The sequence below is a fragment of the Equus przewalskii genome, chromosome 7 (assembly GCF_037783145.1).
Source record: "Equus przewalskii isolate Varuska chromosome 7, EquPr2, whole genome shotgun sequence".
Classification (NCBI taxonomy): Eukaryota; Metazoa; Chordata; class Mammalia; order Perissodactyla; family Equidae; genus Equus; species Equus przewalskii.
This window is the reverse complement of record NC_091837.1, coordinates 39,439,523-39,456,153: the sequence shown is the minus strand read 5'-3', so window position 1 is coordinate 39,456,153 and position 16,631 is coordinate 39,439,523. Positions and strand designations below refer to the sequence as shown.

The following is a 16,631-nucleotide window of genomic DNA, read 5'->3' as shown; positions in this document are numbered from 1 at the left end:
AAAGGAGTTATGGCTCCTTGGCAACACAGCTAGAGTTATGGCAGTGGCTCCATTTTTATTTATTTTCCTCAGTGTGGTCCTTGTTAGACTGTATTTCTCAAACTGATTGTAAGCTGCTGATGATAAAAGTATCTTGCCTTCCCACCCTAGGTAGTTTCTGATAGCTAGTTACCACAAGACATCACCATTTTACAGTAGGAACTCACACAAAAGGTATGATGGAAAGCCATTTTATTTTTCCCTAGATAAATTTTAAAATAAAAGACTTTAATGGAAAACGTTTAGTACCGTCATGTCACCCTGAATGCCAGCAATACCTTGATTTTTATACACACAGGAAGCCAGGTCAAAGTCCAGTCAGTATACACATTTCTTCATGGCCCTTCAGGAGTTCTGCATGTACAAAATTTTCTGCTATTTTGCTTTAGCAAATAGCAACATAATTTAAAACTTTCATATCTCCTATGTGACACCTAAAATCCAGCCCTATATTTATTAATACAGTTAGAAAAATAAGAGCCTTAAAAAATTCATGGTATGAGTTCATGGTGCTAATCACATACTCTCTTCAAATGTAAGATCATTTTTAAAACTCCTACATAGCAACCTTCTGGTTTAATTTGAAAGGCTTAAGACCTGAACTCTAGTAAGACTGTTAAGTCAATGTACGTATCAATTACTTGATTTAATTTTTGCTTGCTTTGGGAGAGTTAATCCCCACTGTCCACTGAATGAATGCCTTTCCAATATTAATAAATATATTACAGTATTTACAAGTTTCTTATCTACTCTGTCACTGATAGAAAGTTAAGCCATGGGGAAGGAAATAGAGGTCTCCCAACAGGGTGAATTTGTGAGGTCTGAGACAAAAGGAATGGTGCTTGAGCCTGGAGGGAGCTAGGGTGAGAGCTGGGGGATGTGCGGAGGGAGGACTGCTCAGGTGTGCACACGAGCGCTAAGACAGCAGGCTCCAGCTGAGACCAGTCAGCCAACAACATTTTTGTTGTTGGATCAGAAGTAAATGCAGCATTAGCCGGAAACCAGGACAAAGAGGAACACTGAAGGTGTGTTATTTTAGTAGTAAGAAGGGAGATAGGCTTAAGGTCAGACTAGTCTAAGAATTATAAAACCACACTCCACAAGCTGTTAATGAATTACCCTCTGGAAATTACCTAACTCAGTTAAGGTGCTGGGTACATGTCATGGATAAGGGAGAGTTAAATGCAAGAAATTGTTTTGGCACCAAAAAGTGATGCTAATTTGATTTATACAATTTTAACTGTGCCATGTGCCCTTTTCTTACACTATTTTCTGCACATTGTCTCATGTATGTCTACAAGATCAATCAAGTGGATGATCTCTTTAATGCACTTGGCAAACTCTGTTAATGCTGTTGAAGGATTTACATTCTAATGCTCTGGTAAGAGGTCATCATAATGCCCAAATCAGCCTACACAGTACCATAAACCTGAAGAAGTGAAGTCAAAGATCGAGATGTGCTAGCTATTTGCCTTGTGAATGTGGATGAAATTCTCATTTGGGGGTTTAGTTTCTCATGTTTTAATAACAGCAAACTAGTTATTATTTTAACAAGCACACTATCCCTAGGTCCTGTCTGTGTACATATACAAATACCATTCCCCTCCCTTGCGCCCTTTCTGGTAGTCATTTAGAGGCTCGTGCCTGGGGCCTTCAAAGGGTGCATCTCCCCCCAAACCATCTGGGCTAGAGTGTTCAAATAGTCCTTTGGAAAATTTTATAAACGAGATTCACCCAATATAATGTTTAAAGCTCTTAACCAAGAGTCTTTAAAATAATTTAAATATTTGCATAATCAATAAGGGTTTTCTGGTGGTCCACTTTTACATGCAAATACAGATGAACTGTTAACATGCATTATTTTAGTCAGTTGGTAAAGTTTATTTCATAAGTATAAGTAACTTTAAGCCACTTACTAAATTGGAAATTTCAATCCATTAAAAACTACTTCCAGAGCAGTTTTGAGGTATTACTGTTATTTAATATAGAAATGTTACTGTGTTTTGATGTGGTATAAAATGTGACTGCCATGCCTTTTATTAAATGGTGCTGTCGTAGTGTTGGCTACAGATGTGTCCTATAGCTTTTAGGAAATTATTGCGCATGTGCAGTAACTGATTTTCCAGACATTAATGGCAATTTGATTGGTTGGTCATTTCTAAGCATACCAAAATAATAAAGTATAGCCCATGGTATGGGCCAAACAAGCTGAGAAATTTCAGGTAAACAATGCTACTACCCTCCAACCTACCTTATCAAAGACCCACCCTACTCACTCACATCGTTTACAAGGAAAACTTGTGCAAAAAGCATCCAAAAAGCCTATCAGCAGGTTAATTTTCTTGTAATTTTAAAAGAACTAGACAATGTTTTTTTCTTTTAAAATTCATTTATAAAAATAAATAAATTTCAGTTTGAGACCTTAGGTACCAATTTGTGGCTTAATTTAGTTGTGATGTCTAGACTATAAAGTTATGAAAAACGAGGTTGAAAATAGATGAGCTCCAGCTCATTCCTTGCACTGGGGCCAAGAGCTGGCACCTTATGCTGTCACAACCCTTTCCATAGTTAACCAAAATACACTCAACTTCTTGACAAAATTTAAGCCTTCCTTTGTCCTGCAACTCCCACAAAACTTTAATTCTTAGACCTCCATTATAAAACTACAAGTAACCATAATACATTCAAGATAGGGAAGGAAAATCTGTCACCCGCTCAGAAGACACGGATCCATTACACCGGGGCAAATGCAGCAGCTCAGAGGAAGTGGCCACCCGCGTGGGTGTGCAGCTTATTCAGATGTTCTGCACTAGAATGCAGGCAACAAGTCCCTCCTGTAGTCTCTATCTGAGAGCCAATAATAATTTAAGACCAGTTAAATAGTACGAGCAGATTCTTCTAGGTTTTGTGCTGTGAGACGGCAAACAGCCTGCAGCCTCCAGGCACCTGGCCTGTGCAGGGCTCTGGACCACTGTGGACACTGGATAGGAACACTGTCAGGTGGAAGTGCCAATATGACTTACTGCTTAGAACTGTGCTAACATCGACCCCTGTGTCAGGCTGATTTCTCAAATGAGAAGCTTTTTGCCTTAGTCAGAAAATTACTTGAGGAACAGTAAGGAAGTGAACTAAGGAAAAAGTTTCTGGCCTCCAAATCCATGCACACACACAAAAGCAGGTTTCAAACTATTGTACTCTCAGTGCAAACGAGCAATTGGCTGACCTGTCATGTATCATCAATCGATATGAACACAGCATTCAGTCTGTGGAACAATGTGATGCAGCAAAAACCTGATCTAATGCAAATTCAAGCCGATGAACTAAAACCACGGCAAGGAGAGACAGTCCAGCTCAGTGTTCTCCCACGTTAATGCCGACTCTCAACACAAAAGCAACTGAAAGGCACAGGGCTCAGATTTCATTGATAGTCCTTTCTGAAGGGCAGTATTCCGTGGGGCCTGGTGAGGACATGTAGAAAGACTGTGTTTTCCTTTTTAATCGTGCTCTTTTGTTGGCCAACACCAGGCTACGCCGGCTTGAACTGATGATTTCTGAAATAAACTTTTTGCAGTCTACACACACCTCCATGGTACTCCAGTCCTCCATTAACTCTTTGGGAAATTGTAGTTCTTCATCTGATTTGTCCACAGACTTAGATTTTGAGGAGAACCTAGAAAAAATCCAAAATGTTTAAAACATGCAGTATTGTTTCTACTGCAATACTAAGAAATTATGTGCAAAAAAAGTAAATTTGTTGCCAAAACATTATGAGATGGGTGTGATTTACTCATGTCATGTTCTTCCAAAGAAGAATTTCTAAATGGAGACAAGGTTCAAAATATTTTTTTTAAAAGAAACCAGGAAACATGTTTTATTAAGAAATAATACTGAAAACTTTTAGCATCTCTTCAAGAATTTTTGGAAAATAGGATATTCAGAGTATTCACCTGATTACTGTACATATATAGATTGTGAACTTTAACAACTAAAATGAAATAAAGTACATGGTGTTAACATCCTCCTGATGATTCAGAAGGGATTTCAAGTTCCTTCTCCAGTGATTCTGTGTCATGGTTAATGAACATGAGTTAACTGTAGATGCTAGATCAGACTACAGGAAACTGAAGTAAATTTATTTTAATCCTATGATACAACCTGAAAAATTATCTTTGGACCAGATTTCTTGACATCTTTATATTTATCAAATATGCTTCCCCCTCCCCCCAAATTCTCTGTGTCTGGGTGACCATATTCCAGAGAGCTGGAGTTAACTAGACCAACACCATAATAAATGTTTTGGGTAATTTTCTGCAATAACTAGGAATCATTTACTATTTTAATTAAACCAAACAGGAACATAGGTTCAGAGTAAGCACAGAAAAGAACAACAGTTTATTTGCACTGCCTTGAGCCCGTGATGGCATTCCACAATCAGAGGTCGCCATGGTGCAGCAGCGTCTCAGGGTAGAGCGTCAAAAGCGCAGAGGCAGCGGTCTTAGGCATGAGTTACTTGCTGGGCTCACAGCTTCCTTGCCTCATTGTCCGCAGAGCCATGACATGCAGGAGTAGCCGCCGTCTAGGATTTGGGGCCAATGCCAGTGTCTCTGCAACGCCCACCCCAGTGGCTAGCTGTTGCATCAAACCCTAACCCCCTGGGCCCTGGCAGTGTGTGACCATGCTGGCCTGACCTCCTTCCATCTTTTTTAAGGACCAACACTAACCTAACTCTGCATTAAATGCAAAGGGATTGATATTCAGGCAACTGTTTTTCTTTTAAATTACCAGCTCGTGGCATAAAACTTTACTTCTGCCTTTACAATAGGAAAGGAAACCAAAGTTATTGCAGACTGTTGTAGACAGAAAATTAAACAGATTATCTTTCAAAACTAAAGAAGGAAAGAAAGATTAGACTGTTATGTGCAAGTTTTCAACTTCATTGAAAAGGACAGTTTTATTTATTTTTATTTTTCTGCTGAGGAAGATTTGCCCTGAGCTAACACCTGTGCCCATCTTCCTCCATTTTGTATGTGGGTCACCACCACAGCATGGCTGACAAGTGGTGTAGGTCCACACCCAGGATCCGAACCCAAGAACCTGGGCCGCCAAAGTGGAGCATGCTGAACTTAACCACTAGGCTACAGGGCCAGCCCAGAAAAGAAGAACAGTTTTAAAGATGACTTTTAAAGGACACACAAAAGTAATTTTTTTGGGGGGAAGATTAGCCCTGAGCTAACTGCCACCAATCCTCCTCTTTTTGCTGAGGAAGACTGGCCCTGAGCTAACATCCATGCCCATCTTCCTCTACTTTATATGTGGGATGCCTACCACAGCATGGCTTGCCAAGCAGTGCCATGTCTCCACCCGGTATCCGAACCAGCGAACCCTGGGCCACCGAAGCAGAACATGTGAACTAAAGTGCTGCACCACTGGGCTGGCCCCAGTAATTATTTTTAAAGTAGAAAAAAAAAATAAACTTTGAGATTAAAGTATCCTTCAAGCAGCTAACCATTATCCCTTGACAAGTTACCTTGGGGAAGTTTTGGATATTCGTGTGCAAATCATAACTATGTTAAAACCAACCAACCCACCCACCCAAATCCCCTTGACCCAAAACCCTACCATGTCACTACAGTCCTCATAAGAAGCATTCTTCTTTTAGAAAGGAGGTTCTGAAGACCCAGGCCCCTTGCTCACCTGGCAATGCTCCGAAGTGGCCGATGGTGGCCAGTGGAGGGTTTTTCTGGCATCATACAACTTTCCCCTCTTTGCAAGGCAGAAGGTCCCAATGAAAAGATAGGAAGGGTGGAGTATGGCTTGGAGGGCAGCCGCATCTATTATCCCAAATAAAACTGAGAGTGAGTAGTACTGTTAAAGAGTCATTAAAATTAACACAAGTTATAATTTCACCAAGCTTAGCTTACCTTTTTGCAACACTGTGAACACACCGGCCTGTATACAAAATCAGAAGGATTACTTGGCATGATACCACGGATGCGACTAGAGAGTTAGAGAAGCCAATGGCTACATGGTTTTGAATTTCTACAATAAACTGCAAAAACTCTCTGGGTCCTCTATCAGAATACAACAAACTGATACAACGGTGGACTGCCAAAAGGACAATCAAACTGTAAAACTTATCTCTTACACTGTTTCCTATAAAAGGATCAACTTACATCTGTTTAGACTTTTCTTCTTTGTCTATCCAGGGATCACATGACAATCACATTATTTTTTTCTGTTCAAACATGATATATTATTAGAATTATCTAGGTTATGTAAAAGAAATATATGCAGAGAAACATTTTCCAGGTTAATACTAAATAAGCGTTTGCTCCACTCTTTTGAAGAAATCAGTATTTCTAACCCACAAGCACAGCACAATGTGATAATAAATTGGGTGATTTCTAATATTATTCTTGTGTAGAAAAATGATGAAACATGAAGGTAACTGGTATTTCTTTAATTACTGTCATCAATTACAAAAAATCTTACCTCTTACAGAACTGACAGGTATAAGACCAGGTGAAGAAGGAAAATCTCCTGGTTCGGCAACAAAAGCAGAGCTAAAAAATAGAAATTTTAAAAGGGGAAAAAAAGCATCGCCAATAGTTAATTTCCTAATTTACATGTTTGAATACACTTTACATTTATATATTGGGGAAGTTTAGTAGACAGAAGGAAGAAGACAATTTAGAAACCCTGTTTTTATGTTTGGCTCTGTGATAATTATAATTTGGCTCTGTATTGAATTATAATTTTATTTATTTGTTTGTTTATATTGGGGTAATATTGGTTAATAACATATACATTTCAGGCATGCATCATTATATTTCAATTTCCGTATAGACTACATCATGTTCACCACCCAAAGACTAGCTGCCATCCGTCACTATACACATGCCCTTTTACCCCTTTCTCCCTCCCCCCACCTCCTTCTCCTTTGGTAACCACTAATCTATTCTCTGTGTCTATGTGTTATTTATTTATCTATCTACTTATTTATTTATATCTTCCGCATATGAATGAAATCATATGGTATTTGGCTTTCTCTGTCTGACATTTCGCTTAGCATAATTTTTTTTTTGGTGAGGAAGACTGGCCCTGAGCTAACATCTATTGCCAATCTTCTTGTTTTTGCTTGAGGAAGACCGTCACTGAGCTAATATCTGTGCCAATCTTCCTCTTTTGTATGTGGGATGCTGCCACAGCATGGCTTGATGAGCGGTGGTAGATCTGTGCCCAGGATCTGAAGCTGCAAACCCCTGGCTGCCAAAGTGGAGCAAGTGAACTCAATGATTATGCCACTGGGCTGGCCCCCATAATTTTCCTTTTAAAAGGTAATAAAAGGCCACAGCTCTCAAGTGTCTCACCATCACAGAAGCAATCTGAAGAAGGTTCTGAAAAAGTCTTCTCTGTTTCCCAGATATATTTTCTTTATAAATCCTTTAAAAGTATAATGACTAAATGCAGACGTGGTTTTATGAAGGCATATCATTATTTACCATGGTTGTTTTAAACCTTCCACAGTTTTTGAATTCTAAGGGAAAAACAAAAACACTCCCTTTTGTGAACAAAGCAGAACAGGAACTGTCTACTAGAAAATAAGCCTCTTAGCTCCTAAAATCCCCTAGAAGTCCTGGTGCCATCTGGCTAGCAGACAGCTCCCGCAGGAGACCATGCCTGTGACTGACCATTCTTCTAACCCTGCTGATCAAGCAACTTTAAACAGCTCTACCTTTCCTTTTTTCAGGGCGGTGTAGACATCTTTATATTGTTGGTATTTTTCCAGCTCTGCCTTCACCAGGACCTGACGAATATGCATTACTTCCTCCACAGTAAGAGCTAGGCATTCCACTGGGTAGCAGAATTCCTCCTGAAATTCAAAATTCCACATGAATAAGAAACTCCCACCCGCTCTTTTCTGGCATTGCAAAATTTCCCTTCAGATCAGACACCTTGGTTAGTAGCTTCAGAGAAGAAAAGAGGTTTCCCAACAATCGCTGAAACAGAGCTGGCTCACTCTGGGGACCACAAAATTTCTCAATACACTAAGACAACAGCTGGCAGAAAACTTCTAGGGACCATGTGAAACATGTAGCTACTGAAATTTCCAATAAATGAATGTTTCTCACATTTGTTTAGATATTTCACCTCAAGTATCTCTATTCCATTAAGCTGAGCTACATATCTATATATTGAAATCTTGAAAAAGTGAAATATTGAAAACAATTTTGTTGTTCTAAACCAAATTTGTCAGTTTTCTCCTATGATTATGCAAATTCATTACTTAGTGTTGTGTCGTATACTATATGCTAGTAGATAAATAGCAAATCTACAACATTGGTACTGTTTTTAGAACTGATTTGTGGTACTCAGAATAGCCAAAAGAAGGTGGTTAGTGATTTATACTGAGAAGCATTATTTAGTGGTAAGTTACATCAGCACACCTTGAAAAATCCTAATGGTATGAGTGGAACTGGAACATGTACCTTTGGTGCAGTTTACAGCCAAAAGGCCATCTCTACAGGCTGCCCACAGTTCTCCAGATTTCTGTTATTACTCTTTTTTTTTTTTTTTTTTTTTTTTAAAGATTTTATTTTTTCCTTTTTCTCCCCAAAGCCCCCCGGTACATAGTTGTGCATTCTTCGTTGTGGGTTCTTCTAGTTGTGGCATGTGGGACGCTGCCTCAGCGTGGTCTGATGAGCAGTGCCATGTCCGCGCCCAGGATTCGAACTAACGAAACACTGGGCCGCCTGCAGCGGAGCGCGCGAACTTAACCACTCGGCCACGGGGCCAGCCCCCTGTTATTACTCTTAAACAACTGCTGAATGCACAGTCAGCAGTGGAAAGATGTGGAGAAAATCAGAATTTCACAATAAATATTTATGTTGGCTGTCTTGTTACTGGTTTCCCTAAAAACAGCTGAGGAAGATGTTGATGTAACGATCCCACTGAATAGAGAGCTCCGTCCCCACCTGCTCCCGCCCAGCCCTTTGCTTGATCGGCGGATCTAATAAAGACAGAATGGTCTTGTGCGTTCGCACCCTGCCAGGCTTCATGAGGGCCACTGCGGTGTAGTGACACTGAAACTTAATGTTCTCAGTACAAACACATTATAATTCACGCCCGCACATACCATAGCACTGCTCACAGGCATTCTGATATCAAACAAGCCAAATGAGAAAGCACATGACCATGAATGCAGTCAGTTTATAGAATTTTAACATTCAGCTCTGTCTTTCAATCAGAGGAAAACAAAAAGAAATCTTGGTTGCAAACTTGACAAACATTAGCATTTACTAAAAAAAAGTAGTTTGAAGAACTATTCCTTCTTACTAACAATCAATATAAAATCATCTCTGTTCAAGATAACTTAAGGAAGGTTAAATTTGCTTAAAAATGTTTTGGAAAAAAATCCTTCAATTGAACTTTTAAGATGAAGAGCTTAGTTTGTGGAGGATGGGAGAATGGTTTGTTCAGAAAGATAGCATTTGCTCTAAGATGTCTAAAATACTTTAAAAAAAAAAATCACCACATAATTTTCTCTTTCAATGGGAAAAAGCTTTCAAAGATAATAGGATTAAATTGGCATGTCCACTGTCTACTCTGTTTTGCTCTGCCCTGAGAAAAGCGTGTAGTGTCAGTGGGAACAGTGCGTGGCTTCTGGGAAGGTTGGCCCACTGAAAGTGGGCGCTAGGTAAGGACTGTTGGCTGCACTCATCTGAATGACGCCTTTCTCAGCTTTTAACATATTTCATCATAAGTTTTCCTATGGTCATTTTTATTTATCAGTGATGAGTAGGACTGTGGTACATTTTCTGAAGGCTAACTACATGACAAAATTGCTGACTTGCAACAAAATAATGTATGAATCTAGCAAATAACCACCTAATCGCTGCCTGAGAGATGTGTTGTTGTGCATGCTAGGAAGGTGGCAAATAATGCCAATTTAACTAACTTGACAACTAGGCTTGCCTGGGCTGGTAAATACTTCCGGTAGACGGGAATCCTTTTCATTCTCTCGGGTGTGCTAGCATGATGGCTGGTACTTCCTCTCCTCAGTCTTAGGCCACAAAAGGGCTTAGTCCAGCATACTTTCAACTTACTGCTTCCAACTATTTGCAAAGCCAGTACTTCATAGGATACAATAAGAAATTGTAGATTTTTTTGTTTGTGTTCTTGTTCTTTTCTAAAATTTTAAGCAGATTACCCTTTAGTAAAATACTTCCCCTCAGGTCAAATGCTAATGTTTTAATTCTGGTGCTTTCCCAAGGACAACAAAACTTTAATGCAACATGAAAAGAAAATAATAGTTACTAGAATAGTTTTCGTTATTTTTTTAATTGACAAAAAATATTAATTCCCCAAAGCCAAATTAAACCCTAACAGATCTTGCTGAGATACGAATGCTCCCAAATGTGGAGCGTACTCAAGACTTGAACTGTGAGCGGGAGGCTCATTCCCCTCGTTACGCTGGCTCGGTCCCTCCTACAGCAAGCACTGAGCTCATCTCCATGGCCAGAGAGGGGCTGTAAGCACTGGATCAGCACAACTCTAATTCTCCTGCTCCTCTGTGCTTCAACGTGACTTCCACATTTAGGAAAGGGAAGCTAAATCTTAAAGAGTTTTAATAAAGACTACAATACGCTATAAGAGCAGACGTGCCTGCAGAACTTACCTTTATGTATGTCACTAAAATTGCTGAGTTTTTGTTGAATATTCTGGTTATATTTACCATTCTAAAGGGGTCAGAGTTAGGCAGCACAGAAATTACAGAGCATAATGTATAATCTGGTTACTGAACCACAGACAGAAATGGGAATAGTCATATTTTATATATTGTTCTTGATTAGCAAAACTTCATAAGTAGCAGATATTTGAAAATTATCCAAAAAACCATTGTTTAAGTTTTTAATAAACTGAAGGAAGTCAGATGTAAATAAAAATAACTACTATTAAGTTTAATTATTCTTTTCCTTTTTCATGTTCAACTTTAAAACTCAAAGTGAATTCTCTGCCTAAAGTAATGTGTGGACTTAATATACAGATATCTCTGTTTGGGGAGGATTGATAATAACAAAAATACAAACGTTGCCGGATCTTCAGTGACATCAGTAGGAGTGACAGGAGTTAAAATGCCATCCCTGCACCAGACCATGTACTTACTACTCAAATGGCCAGATCTAAAATGGGAAAAAGGATCCTCTATTTTATGACCAGTAAACAGAGAAAGGAATTTGTTGTATCTCATTTACATTAAGAGTCTCTTTTCTAAACTAAGATGGGTAATGAAGAATAACAAAGAAACCAGCTACTGGTTCATTTGTCAAGGATATGTTGAGTAAATAAAGGAGCTTGGAGAGCCAGGCCCCTGGATGAGGTGGAACAGGCCAGGCTGCTGCAAATACTGGTCGGCAGCTCACATTACACACTTGGGGCAGGGGAAGCTTCAATACAGTCCGAGGGCTGTATTTTTATTTCACTGAGGTTTGCAATTTTTTTTTTTTTAAAGATTGGCACCTGAGCTAACAACTCTTGCCAATCTTCTTCTTCTTCTTTTTTTAAATTCTTCTCCCCAAAGCCCCCCAGTACACTGCTGTATATTCTAGTTGTGAGTGCCTCTGGTTGTACTATGTGGGACGTCGCTCCAGCATGGCTGGATGAGCGGTGCCAAGTCCGTGCCCAGGATCCGAACCGGCGAAATCCTGGGCCACCGAAGCAGAGCATGCAAACTTAACCACTCGGCCACGGGGCCGGTCCTTGCAAATTATTTTTTAAAAAATTTATTCTGTATGAAAATCTCAAAAACAATAATAAAATGCAGAATTATTTAAAATATTTAAAATAACCATATCAATAAAAAGAAACCTTGAAATTTCTCTCTTCAGAGAAGTAAAGTGGATTGTCATAAAAACCACATAACATTCTCACCATCACAATGCAGCTTTATGAAAGGTGCTGGGGAAGAGAAAGATTCTCTGAGCCCAGAGGAGGCACATGCTATGGGTGCCCCTCAGAGCCGGTGGTGGGGTGTGCCGGAAACAGGCAATGACACGGCTCTGTGGGCAGCTGAGTCCCCAGCGGCTACCTGGCCTGGCAAGAGGCTGCTCTGCCAGCTAGTGTGTGAGCAAACGCTCTCCTGATGGTGGAGAGGCCCTGGGAGGAAAGCACCCCACGGACTCTCAGAGTGCCCCGGCACATGAAGAGGGACGGCCTTCCTCCTGCTGTACAATTAGATCACTCAAACAGACAAACACTCACAGGTCCCTCTAATCTGATGCTGCATTTTGAGTTTGTTGTCCTTTCAGTTATTTTCCTCTCAACTGAGATCATGGTGTGATCTATGCATCCTACGAAAGATTGGAATCAATGATCAGAAGCAAAGTGCCCATCTAAGCTGTTAATTCTTACAGAGTGCAGGAGTTGAGGCATCACTGTCAAAGAGATAGAGTAAAATAATTCCCAGAACCAGCAGAAAGAGGCCAACCTTTGAGGATTTCCACCTGCTGGTAAAAGCTCTCTCACATAGATAATACATAGCCCCTGCTACCCCAAACATGGCTGCTTCAAAGGGATGAGAGCTGAGCAGAGAAGCTGTTTGTATGGTAGAAAAAAGTGGTCGGAAAGGCGTCCTTGGCCATACACTGGTTATCCTAGGAACCTGAACAATAGATAAGGGAAAAGAAAATGGCAGGGGGAAAAGAAAAGGAAAAATAATGCTGAACGTGAGTGACCTACAAATAGTGATTATAGAGCATGAAAGAAAAAGAAAACAAAACAACCACCCATGGAGGACATTAACGGTAGGTTCCATATGCGTGTCCAGGCCAACGTCTGCACCCATATGTATAAATCGGCAATCAAACCATGAAGTCATTCCTAGAGAATCTCAGAGTTCACACAGCAAAGACCTCAACTTCAGAGTTTCCTAACTTGGTTGTCCTGTGAACACTGAGTCTCCTGATTGGGGCTCGCTGGGAGGCAGGATGGAGGCAAGTGCCTATCGTGCCTGGAAAAGTGTGGGAATGTACACCAAGCAGGTGCTCGCTGCCCCTGGGGAAGGCACTTAAAGACAAGATGCCTTTCACTCAGATGGGTCAATCATTTGACCAAATGAGGAAAGAAATTACATTTTAAACATCCTAAGGAAAGGGAGGGAGATACAATAAAAATAAAAACGAATAACAACAAAGAGCCACCATTTTCAGTTGAGGGGTTATAAATATAAAATGATTTCTTGTTTTCTAAAATATAGCTAAAATTTTAAACTAATTATCATACTTTTAAAAACAATACTTACCAAGCTAGAGGACACTATCACAAGACAAGTGTGATCTTATGGATTTCCCAAGATAAGCTAATAGCAAAAACTTCATTCCTTTGACCTGGATGCTATTCTGTCTCAGCTGGTGCCTAGAGGCACCTTGAGGGGGTGCAGTTCTGTATGGAACCCGAACACCATCCAGCATTGACCAGAGGTCAAGCTATCAGATCGACTACAAAGGAGTTTTAGCTAGTAATGGAATTTTGCCGAGAAAGATCATCAGCCCACATCAAGGGCCGTGAAGCATATTTCCTGGCGCAGCGGAATTTTTAGTGTGCTTGGTCACTCTGTGAGTTGTTTTTTGTGGCAGAGAGCAAGATAAAACCAATCTGCAATCACAGAGAAGGGTCTCAGGGAAAAGGCAGTGGGAAAGCACCTCTAACTTTAACAATGATGTTATATGACCACAAGGTCAGGTATACAACTGAATGATAAACTGGCTTCTAGGAAAGGCTGTGTGAAGAGAAGAATCTTCTAATTATTGGACTTGTGAAAAAAATCACAAAGGAGCTCCCTCTTACATATTTTTATGATAGTAACTGTATATTTTATAAAGCAGTAACTTATTCATATTAACAAAAGCATTTGGATTTTAACGTTTGAACCCGTAGGTTAGAGTTCTGTTTTTCAGTTGGTAAACCATGGATGAGGCTATAGATTTCATCAAATATCAGATTTTGGTGATTTTTTAGGAGTTAGAGGCATCCTATCAGGAACTGCCATAAAAACCATTAGTTCTTTAATCATACCGTTTGGGAATAGAGATGACTGATCAAATTTCAACACTATAAGCTCTGTTCAAATTCGGTATCCTCACAATAAACGCACCATCTCCCTCTACTTTGAGGAAGGGACACCTGTTATTGCTTCATTTGAACCCCTGAGGATTCATCACAGTCTAAAAATATGGACTAAGCACATTCCAGTGTTTTTTATTCATGAGTATCTGAAAAAACATTAGATATTAGGTTGCTGGTAGAATTATTGATTGAAGCCTTGCATCTCGCCTGCAAGTCTATCTGAAGTCGAGACTTCAGAAGAATCTTCATAGACTTCCTTTGGCTGGTGGATCTATTACTTCTTCCAGGCAGGGCTTGTGTACTATATCCCACTGTTCTGAGAAATGAGTAGATACTACATGAACTGGAAGTCTCTGGAAAACAGCAAAAACTGTCAACCAGTCCAAATAGCATGTTTGGCTCCAGTGTCACAAAACATACAGTCATGCATCACTTGACAATGGGGATACGTTCTGAGCAATGCACTGTTAGGCGATTCTGTCCTTGTGCGAACATCATAGAATGTACCCACACAAACCTAGATGGTATAGCCTACTACACACCTAGGCCATATGGTACTAATCCTATCGGACCACCATTGTATATATGGTCCATCAATGACTGAAACATTGTTATGCAGCACATGACTGTACCTGAAAACAATGAACAAAGATTTTTAATGGATCAAAAGTCTCCCCTTGAACTTCTGCCTCAATAAAATAGTCTACTGTAGTCAGACTTTGCTAAGTTTTTTGATTAGTTTTGACCTTTTTAAAGTGGATTAATACTCATTGAAAGGAAGAAAGCCTTTCTTGAATAATATCCATACTTTCAACCATTGATAAATCTTCTGGAAAAAAAGTACTTAAAATGAGTAAGGAATGGTCAAATTTCATTTGGGTTACTGTTAGGGTTGGTTTTCTTTAGTTATTAAAAACAAATAAGGTTATTTAAAGCTCATTCTAACCTTTGGAAGCTTCTCAAGAAAGCTAATGATTCTAGCTGCCCTAACTGATCCTTACATTTCTACGCAGTCCTTCAGTTACTTACGAGAGATCGGGAGCTCTGCTTGGATGGTGCCAAAAACTGTCTCACATTAGTAGGCGTTTCCTTTTCAATGGAATGTCGTCTCTGGGGTGGCTGCCGTCTCTCTGGCTGGGGTGTTGATGATATGGGCAAGAATTTAGGAGGCTCTAAAGAAATGAAATTAACCAAATTGGAATGAACTTTCTTACAAAATAAAAATCTTAGCTTTTGAATTCCTAACAGAAAAATTCTTTGTCATTTGTGACAATGCATTCACAGATGACCTGTTTATTTCATTGGAGAGGTATATCAAGATTGGAGGTTCTTAGGACGAGACTGTGAGGATTGTCAGAGAAGAATCTTTGCAAGATAAACTTGCTACAGAAATAGCAAGAAAAAAGGAAAAAATATTTTGTTTTTAATATTTATTCAAATTCATACATAAAAACACAATATAAGTATAGTTTCAGATTTACATACAAATGCTCTCATGTTATTTTCTACAAAATTGTGCAATTAAAGAGCCTCAGGCATTATTTTAAAAAAATGTAAAAATATGTATTTTATGTGTCCAAAAAAGACTCCCAAATGATACCCAAATTCTCAAGTGTACCCTCCTTTTACATTCTCCTTTTTAAAGATAAAGCTGCCAGAGTTTTATTTGGTCTTCCTCCCACTCTCTCTGTAAGGCTGCTTCAATGTAGTGGTGAGGAAAGTGCATGTCAGCACCAAGTCAAATATGATCCATCTCTTTAGACTGTCCCACCAATAGAAATCACTCAAGGAAAACAAAGAATATAATTTCACAATCAATAAAAGATAGAGAAATCTGTTATGTGATTTAATTGTGTCTCTATAATATTTAACGGGTCTGATCAAATACCAATTACAGATAATACCCAAGGTCAGCTCTTACTGTTTCTGACATAATCGGTTTAAGTAAATCAAAATAGTACTTAAAGAATTTTAACCACTGAAACCTCCATGTTTATAGGAAATCAAGTCAATAGTCTAAGAAATCTTTATATGTTTTTTCTCTTGATAAGTTTTTTATGGCAGTAAAACATATATAACATAATATTTACAATCTTAAACCATTTTTAAATGTACAGTTCAGTGGTATTAAACACATTTGCATCGTTGTGCAACCATTACCACTATGCGTCTCCATACCTCTTTTCGTCTTGTAAAACGGAAACTCTACACTCATTAAACAATAAAACTTCCTATGTATGCTCTCCACCCTGCAGCCCCTGGCAACCACCATATACCTTCTGTCTCTATGGTTTTGACTACTCATATAAATGGAATCATTACAGTATTTGCCTTTTTGTGACTGGCTTATTCCACTTAGCATAATATCTTCAAGGTTCATTTGTGTTGTAGCCTATTGCAGAATTTCCCTCTTCTTAAGGCTGAATAATATTCCATTGCATGAATATACCACATTTTGCTTCATCCAT

At 39.2% G+C, this 16,631-nt stretch overlaps 1 protein-coding gene across 12 annotated transcripts in view; it reads right to left on the bottom strand.

Annotated features, from left to right (window-relative positions):
- Positions 1–214: 214 nt before the first annotated feature.
- The window catches only part of SPIRE1 (spire type actin nucleation factor 1), a 216,885-nt gene continuing 200,468 nt past the window's right edge, over positions 215–16,631 (bottom strand). For 6 of the 12 annotated variants that reach the window (XM_070629566.1, XM_070629568.1, XM_070629567.1 and 3 more), the window contains 7 exons: positions 15,193–15,335; positions 12,527–12,700; positions 7,775–7,912; positions 6,532–6,602; positions 5,961–5,988; positions 5,734–5,870; positions 215–3,709 (listed from right to left, as the gene is read on the bottom strand). In XM_070629566.1, coding sequence (XP_070485667.1) covers positions 3,451–3,709; positions 5,734–5,870; positions 5,961–5,988; positions 6,532–6,602; positions 7,775–7,912; positions 12,527–12,700; positions 15,193–15,335 — 950 coding nt within the window. In that variant the 3' untranslated portion in view covers positions 215–3,450. Of the gene's footprint in view, positions 3,710–5,733; positions 5,871–5,960; positions 5,989–6,531; positions 6,603–7,774; positions 7,913–12,526; positions 12,701–14,279; positions 14,517–15,192; positions 15,336–16,631 lie in introns of those variants that run through there. The other 6 variants (XM_070629574.1, XM_070629569.1, XM_070629570.1 and 3 more) reach the window with 2 other exon arrangements.